The 9,145-nt window shown below is 39.1% G+C and overlaps 1 protein-coding gene across 1 annotated transcript; it reads left to right on the top strand.

Moving 5' to 3' along the window:
• Positions 1-3,127: 3,127 nt before the first annotated feature.
• Positions 3,128-8,357, top strand: LOC133531035 (zinc finger protein 808-like). Its single transcript, XM_061869120.1, has 2 exons — positions 3,128-3,882; positions 5,565-8,357. The coding sequence occupies exons 1-2, from the start codon at positions 3,637-3,639 to the stop codon at positions 8,319-8,321; spliced, it is 3,003 nt and encodes a 1,000-aa protein (XP_061725104.1). The 5' UTR covers positions 3,128-3,636; the 3' UTR covers positions 8,322-8,357.
• The last annotated feature ends 788 nt before the right edge of the window (positions 8,358-9,145 follow it).

Below are 9,145 nucleotides of genomic sequence, written 5' to 3' on the forward strand. Positions count from 1 at the left end.
ACGGCCTTCGGCCTCCGGCCCGCCGTTTCGCTTGTCTAAAACACTTTTACTATTGGGTCGTGTTTAAGCTCCTACTTCCCCGCTGGCGAGCCTCGATGGGGACGCTTCGGGCCTTCGGCCCTACGCGGAGCTCGGCCTTCGGCCTTCGCTAGCCTCGACGCTTCGCCGTCGGGCCTTCGGCCCGCCGGCTCCGCTTATTAAGACAGTTGACTTGTTGCCGGTTCGCTTTATCACTTTTCCCGTTATTTTTGTTGTTATTAATATAAAGAAGATTTGTTTCCCAAAGGGGAAAGTTAATGCGGTTGTACTTCCGCTTTGGGCCGCAATCTCGCAGCTCGGCCTTCGGCCTCGCGTGCTTGGGCAATCCAATGGGACGCTCCGGGCCTTCGGCCCTACGCGGAGCTCGGCCTTCGGCCTTCGCTGGGTTTCGAAGCTCAGCGTCGGGCCTTCGGCCCGCCGCTTCGCTTATTAAGACAGTTAACTTGTTGTCGGTTCGCTTTATCACTTTTCCCGTTATTTTTGTTGTTATTAATATAAAGATTATTTGTTTTCCAAAGGGGAAAAGTGATGCGATTGTACTTCAACTTTGGGCCGCACTCTCGCAGCTCGGCCTTCGGCCTCGCGTGCTTGGGCGATCCAATGGGACGCTCCGGGCCTTCGGCCCTACGCGGAGCTCGGCCTTCGGCCTTCGCTGGGTTTCGAAGCTCAGCGTCGGGCCTTCGGCCCGCCGCTTCGCTTATTAAGACACTCGAGGAGGGTTGGTTTCGCTTCGGGAGTAGTGCGGGAAGTTGGAGCTTAAACATGACCCAATAGTAAAAGTGTCTAAGAAACTTTTCCTATTGGGTCGTGTTTAAGCTCCAACTTCCCCCTCTCGGGTGACGCTTCGGGCCTTCGGCCCTACGCGGAGCTCGGCCTTCGGCCTTCGCTGGCCTCGACGCGTCGCCGTCGGGCCTTCGGCCCGCCGGCTCCGCTTATCAAGACAGTCGACTTGGTAGAACGCTTGGGAGCACCGTACGCACGCAGCTCGGCCTTCGGCCTCGCTTTTAGTTACTGGGGGTTGCACGCTTGGGGGTCGGGGTGAAGGCTCTGGGCCTTCGGCCCTCCGCCGGGGTCGGCCTTCGGCCTCCCAGCCTGAAGCTCGCCCTTCGGGCTCGCTTAACCTACTTGGAAATTTGACTTTGCCCCTGTCCGCCGCCATTTTGGATTTTTCCAAAAAACTTTTTTTCATATGGTAATCTTGGCCCCCCAGGCTCGCCGCATGCAAAATCTCAGCGCGCTCGGACCAACATTAAAAAAAGAAAAAAAAAAAAGTCGGCCATTTTGAATTTTTTTTTGATGCAGTTTTATTTGTCTCAGGGCCCTCTATGACATTTGGTCGAGCACCCCCCACCTATCACGCACCGTTTGAGAGTTGCCATACAAAAGTAAACTGGCCATTATTCCGCCATCTTGGATTTTTTCCAAAATTTTTTTTTTCCATAGGAGTCGTTGGGGCTCCGAGATACCGCGACCAAAATTTCAGAGCGCTCGGACCTTTTTGAAGTTTTAGAAAAAAAAAAGTCGGCCATTTTGAATTTTTTTTTTCTTATTCAGATTCCACTCGGAGCCCTCTATGACATTTGGTCGAGCTCCCCCGACCTATCTCTCACCGTTTAGCATGTGGGGGATTCGAAAAAAAATCCCATACAAATTTTTTTTCGAGCTAAAAAAAAAAAAAATTTTTTTTTCGAATGCGGGGGCCCATATGTACCCACATACCGGTTTTCGGCGCTCTCGGACCGTTTTGAAATTTCGGCGCCATTTTGAGTCGGCCATTTTGAATTTTTTTAAATGCCATTCCATTCGTCTCGGGGCCCTCTATGACATTTGGTCGAGCACCCCCCACCTATCTGTCACCGTTTAAAAGTTGCCATACAAAATAAAAGTGGCCATGGTGTCCGCCATCTTGGATTTTTTCCAAATTTTTTTTTTCCATACCGATCTAGAGGGCCCCGAGATTCCGTGACCGAAATTTGAGCGCGCCGGGACCGACATGAAAATCGGCCGCCATTTTGAATCCGCCATTTTGAAAAAAAAAATGGCGGCCTCCGAAACTGCCCGGGGTCCTCTGTGACATTTGGTCGAGCACCCCCCCACTATCTCCCACCGTTTAGCCGGGCCGTCAAACATTTTTCTGTCCCGATCCGGTAGACCGAATGTCGGATTTTTCCGGAGGTCACCGGACCGCCCTCTGTACGACCGTACCAAACTCGAATCCCCCCCGCGCCTCCTTCCGGGAGAACAATTCGTGTCAATTCATGTTCGGGCTGCAGCTTTATATAATATAGATACTAAAAAGTACGGACTGGGCGGGCGATTCCGACTCGCACTTATCCGGTTTTTTTATTATACAAATTTCGATTTTGATAGCTGCTTTATTGAACGTATTGAACAGTTAGGGCTACCCCACATTAGCGTCTTGAGCGTTGTCGTAAAAATGGCGTCGCTGCGAAGTTGCGTCAAAGAGTAAAGTAAGTATATAAATGGCTTGCCTCACTATAAATCAGTGTTCGGTTCGGATAATCGAAATCCTACTGTATAAGGACTTAAGGAGTCCCTTTCCTTTGCCATAACTCTGTATCTTTAGGTATTTAAATAAAAGTAAACAAGATGGCTCCTAAAAGCAGAATTTCTTCAGGACTCACATGACAGTCACTGGCCCTGCGGAACTGTTTGAGTGTGACCCATACGCTGAGTCACTAGCCCTGAAAGGGTCAAGCTAGTTGAGGGTAGATGAAACATTACATTATCCAATAATGTACGTTAAAGTCAGGTCGTTCAGTGACAGATCCGGGCAGCATTGTATTTGGTTGGTTAACCAATAACGTTTGTATATATACTTTTATTTAAATACCTAAAGATACAGAGTATACATTGTTTTATTATCGCTATTTAGCCAAAAATTCGTGTTGCACATAGCATCAACTAGATGTGCTATACGCGTGCGCCCGTGACGGACAGAACATACGCAATGCGCCCAAAGAGCATATAATCACTACGTAATGCGCCAAATGGAACGTAGTGATTCTGATTATATGCTCTTTGGCGCCAAATAAAAAACAAGATTTAAAATTCCTGGCAACATACCATAAACAACCTACGTAATTTGGTCGAGTTATTTATTGCCCATCACATCATAAGCCATACTAAAATTTAAGGTGGGGAATTAAAAAAAAAATGAAACTGTGACTAGGACAAACAATCATAGCGCTTTCTCTGCTACTCCTATTGAAAGTTCCATAAGAGCATCTCGTTCGGTCATCTACTGGCTCTACCATTTCATCTCTATACTTATTGTACCATGGCAGAATCATCAACACCTTGATGGAGCCATAACACGAAAAATTGATAGATTGATTATTGTACCTCTATGGTGCTGCATCTCTTTTCTTTATATGGCAACCGAAATCGACGACGGGATATTGACGTGATACAAGAACACTTCGTTTTATAAGGCAGTTTGGCTTATTGCCATAGCTTGCTCGGTGGGCGGGGACAGAAAAAAAACGTGGCTTGACATAAGTGACATTTAATCGATTAACCATTTTTGCTTTCGTTAGCTTCTCCTCAATAAAATACGAAATATTGAAGTATAACATGTCTTCTAAGGGATATATAAGAATTCCTGAATCTCAACTCCGCATAGAACGGAGTAAAAGACTGAAAAACAGAAAGTGGCATAACAATATCATGAATTTGCTGTTAAGGAAGAATGTTTGTGGTGCATGTTTACGAATAGAAAATGATATTGTTCACTGGGATGTTGAATTTGTCGTAGTGCGTTGCGAGAATGAGAATGAAAGCTCTTTGAAGAACATTATGATCTCTACTTTTGGACCTAGTGTAAGTATTAGCCATTGTATTATGGACGAGTACAACATTATATTACAATAAAGTTAAAACCTTATTGTATTAACTACCATTGTCAGTAGGTACAATTAGGGAATAAATCAAATAATTTTATAGATATATTTTTTATTTTGTATGTTCTTAAGTAGTCACACTACTATATACATAAATCTCACACATCTTATCTGTTTCACGCTATACGTCCCATTACAGTCACACACTCAAACAAAACACCGTCATGCAAGCCATATCTATTTAGTTTCAAGTGATTTTAAACTCCCTTATTTTTTTTAGTAATCTCTTGTTTCCATTTCCACTTAGTTATTGCATGTTAGTTGTACTTTTGTGGACATCTGTTATTGGCTATGTTTTCTGTTCACTATGCTATATATTTACTTTTTGTATTGCTGTTGTTTACCTAAATAAATACAAAAAAAAAAACAAAAAAAAATTTAAACTGAAATAGATGTCATTCACTCAAGAAAAAGTGACCAAAATTGTGGCCGGGGGGTCTTGTGGTCAGTGGTATCAACTGCAGAAGGTGAAGTATTGTTCGTATCTGGCCTTGGCCACTGGTGGACTTGGCCACTTTTTCTTTAGTGTATGATCTCTATTTCAGTTTATTTTTATTACCATTCTCTCTTTGCCACGGCTTATTGGAGCCTAGGGTCCGCTTGGCAACTAATCCCTAGAATTGGCATATTTTTTTACCATTGTCAGAATGTCAGTACTTAATGTAATTTGTAAACATACTAGGCATCAGAGATTTTTATCACACAGTAAGACATTATCAATAAAATTGAACTCATATTCATACTCCTACTCATTCATTTATTTTATTTGGTATATGAATTTTATAATCAAGAGCAAGAACGTTGACAAGTGTATAAACAATCCTTTAATTTTATTTTCCACTATAACCAAAACATAAAACATATTTATTTCTCTTTACAAATTCATGTTGATGTTTACACATAATAAATAATTACATAGAATTTGAAAGAACAGGGTATTTGCCTTCCATCAGTTGACCTGGTTCCTAAACTAGGCGAGGCGAGGCCTGTCTCATAGAAAACTAGTGAGAGAGAGAGTTTATTCTTGAAAAAAAAAAAAGAAAACAAGTAACATAACATAACATATAATAGTGTACATCCGAGTTTGAACATGATGGCGTGAATTGATACAGAAAGTAATATAAATACATATTACAAATAAGAATAATGACTATTTTTTGTATTTTATTAAACATTATATTTTTCATGAAATTTTGTAATTAATCTATACAAAAATCATCATCATCTATTCAAAGATAAAATTAAAGGATTGTTTATAAACTCGTCAACATTACTAACTAAATTAATGAATGAGTATGAATATGAGTTGAATTTTATTGCTAAAGTCGACTCCATAGCTTGCTAACGTCTTACCATGCGATAAAAACTCTGATGCTTAGTTATTAACTTATTAATTACACTAGGCAAGACAAGGCATAGTTAAGCATTTTCTTAGTTACTGTGTAGTGTAGAACCTGTGCAAACCAAAGAAATTGGAGTCACATTGATGACTCTGATTCCTTTTGTTTTTCTATAATAAGTTAAAAAGATGCAACACAACATTTAGATAAATGGAATGGTGAAACTGTTTCATGTGTTAATATACTTACTTTTAAATTTCAGGTTACAAGCATCATTCCAACACCAAATTTTTGCCAACAATGTGTAGACACAATACTGAGTGCTCATGTTCTCATACTACAACTAAGAGAAAACTGTAAAAACATACAGAAAAAGCTGATAGAGATATCTCAGCAAATGAAATGGACAGCCTATTTAGATGAAACAGGATCTTTGACGGAAACTATATTAAATAACAAAGCTATCCAAGAAGATTATAATTTAAATACTGATTGTAATGAAACAGATGATTTAGTAAATGTTAATAACTCGATTGAAAAAGAAATGAAAACTCACAAAATTATACTAGACAATGAGTCACTAAAGAATAAACTAATCAGAGATGCAAATATGCATAAGTATCTATTTAATAAGGTTACGGAGACAGAGCCCACATTACCTGCAGGAATTACAGTAAAGAAGGTTGTAAAAGACATTGATATGACTGATTTTGCGCCACAAGACTTATTAGAACTGAATTGGGCTGAAGATGAAGAAGAAAGAGGACCTAGTTCCAAACTGCAAAGTAATGAAGCATTGATTATGAATTTAATGGAAGAAGCAAGAACAGTCGAAAAAGACAAGCATTTTCATGATAATTTAAATTTAAAAGTTAAAGAACCTGAAGTACAGCAAACTTTACATGATTCTTTATCTGTCAAGTTAATACATAGTCAAACAGTAACAGAAAATGATGAAAATTACAGTGACACTGATGATTTAGTACCTCAAGACTTACTTGAGTTAAAATGGCCAGATGAACCAAAACCAAGTGATATGCAGCAAACAAAAATACCTGTTATGAAACTTAATTTTAATGAAGCATTAACAGTAAAGTTTATTCCTGCTCACAAACTTGTTAGAGTCAATGATGGTGCCAAAGTGACACATGAGTTACTAGAAAATTCAAATGAAACGGAGACACAGACAAAGAAAGATGCTCAAAAACACAATATAGATCTTACAAAATGGTTGCATGATCAAGGAATGAATACAATAAACGCTAAAAGTAGTCCTGAAAATAGTACCATACAAGATTTTGATATAGAGGCACATATATCTAAAAAAGTTAAATTAGAAAAGAAAGATACTCCTGAAGAATATAAGTTCTCCGGAAGTGGATTGAAAGCAAACAAATGCAATATTGCTGTTAAAAACTTAGATGTACTAAGAGACTCAGATAACACTGGTAATGCAATAAAATGTGGACTTTGCGATTTAAGTTTCGTACTTTTCGAATCATATCAAAGTCACTATAAAACACATACTATATCAGACACAGCCAAATGTTACAAATGTACTGGTAAGTTTCCGGTGGTCGAGTTGTTAATAGAACATCTATTAATTGTACATTCTGAAGATATGGCTTACTGTACTTTATGCTATGCATTGTTGAGTCAAAGCAAGTTAGCACAGCATATGATCGATCATCATGCAAAGAAAGTTGAAGTTATAAATGCTGCCACAGTACCTTTAATAACTAAGGATGGTAGATGTAAAACATGCAATCAAACTTCAATTGTGCCAAACATTCCTCACATCTGTGTATTTAATTATGAATGCACCGAATGCAAAGAAGATTGTATACATGAAAGATTCATAAAATCGTACATAGAGCAGATTAAAGATAACAAAGCTGTCTATAAATGCACAGACTGTGAATATATGTACAAAACTAAGCAGGATATCATTAAACATGCCAATTATATGCACCTTCGTCATATGTCACATCAATGTGTGGTTTGCAAAATGAAATTTGCAACTCAAAATGAGCTTTCCAAGCACAATGTTTCAACTCATTTCACTTGTAAACGATGTAAGAAAGTATTTTCAGAGAAAAATCTGAATCATGACTGTCATATCAAAAATGATAATATGATTTGTGAAGCTTGCGGACAGAGATTTAACCATCAAAAATTGTACCACAAACATAAAGAAACTGCATTAGCTATCAGAGACCAATGTATTTTATGTCATGATTTTGTTCCAAACGTATGTAATTTGTCCCGACATATGCAAGTAAAACATCAAGTATATTTAAAGAAAGTCAATGAAACAATTTTCTATGAATGCACAATATGCCAGCAAAAATTCGATGACGGAATCAATTTTAGACAACACAGGTGCTTATACGATTGTAATATTTGCGAAAGAAGATTTATCAATAAAATACTGTACGAAAGACATTTGCAAGCACATATGGGTGTAAAACCACAATTGAAATGCTGTGTTTGTAATTTGCAAATGAGAGACAAATATGCGTTCTCAAATCACATGGCAACACATACTCATCATGGAAAATGTCCAATATGCTTGACTTATTTTAAACGGAATATCCTTAAAAAGCATATAGAAAGTCACGAAAGTTTAGAAACAAATAGTTTGAAATGTCCGCATTGTGTATTAGTGTGTGAGAACCGGAATCAGTACGAAGTACACGTGAATAGATTTCATTTAATGCGCCGTCCATATCAGTGCGATATATGTAGTAAAGCTTTCTATGGAAAGTTAAGATTACGTGAACATATAAAGGAACATGCGTCTCACCGACGTAGAATAAAATGCCCTGTGTGTGAGAAAAGATTTGCTAGAAAACCCACAATGGAAAGACATTTGAAATTACACTCGTCTGGTCAGTTGTATAATTGTGATTTGTGTGAAAAAATGTATATTTCTGCTGCTCTTTTGGAACAACATCGGAAATGCCATACAGATAACCCACAGTCAAAACCTGAAACTGCTCAGGGTAGTCAAATGTAAGATGTTTTGTTATGTAAATTAATGTATTGAATATGTCGTGGTTATTTTTATTAGTTCCATCACCCAAGGACAGATTTCCGCCCCCACAAGGCTGGCCTGGGGGCCACGCAACCTGTGTAGCAATGTTTTTGAGATGGAAAAGCCCCTAAATTCCAAGTTCCTGGGGGCCCTAGGTCTACATCCGGGCGTGCCATAACCATAGATAGCAAAGAAAATTTGAAATAGAGGTGGATTGTCAAAGTAAATTTACTGCCATCTTTCGACACATGATTAGAACTTTTAGAACGCCATTTGACTTTAATCCTTATACTTTCACTAATATGTGTTAAATATCAAAAGTGGCGTCATCTACTAGATCATAGGCCAAAGGTAAGGCGGCAACTTTTCGAGCGATGCGAGATATTTCAAATTCTCTTTGTAGATAGGTATCCTGCCTCGCACAGCTAAACTGTGGAATGAACTGTCGCCCGCGGAGCGATAGATACGACTTAATGCTTCAACTCCTTCAGAAGAGCGTACTCCTATCTTAAATTTCGGCAACACACTTGCAACCCCTCTGGTGTTGAAGGTGTCCATGGTACTTGCTAACCATCACGCGATTCGTCTGATAAGCAGAGGGAATCTCTGCTGTAGAAGATCGCGCTGCAGCTGCAGTATCTACAAAATAATGCGCTGGTAATCTAGCGGTAAGAGCGTGTGAGTGTGACTTTCAATCCAAAGGTCGCGGGTTCAAACCCTGGCTCGTACTGGACATGAAAAAATTGGACTGTGTAAATGTTTCCTATTTGTAGCTGTTAAACAGGGTAAATAAAAAATATACGAAG

This window comes from Cydia pomonella, chromosome 24 (assembly GCF_033807575.1).
Source record: "Cydia pomonella isolate Wapato2018A chromosome 24, ilCydPomo1, whole genome shotgun sequence".
In the NCBI taxonomy this organism is placed as follows: Eukaryota; Metazoa; Arthropoda; class Insecta; order Lepidoptera; family Tortricidae; genus Cydia; species Cydia pomonella.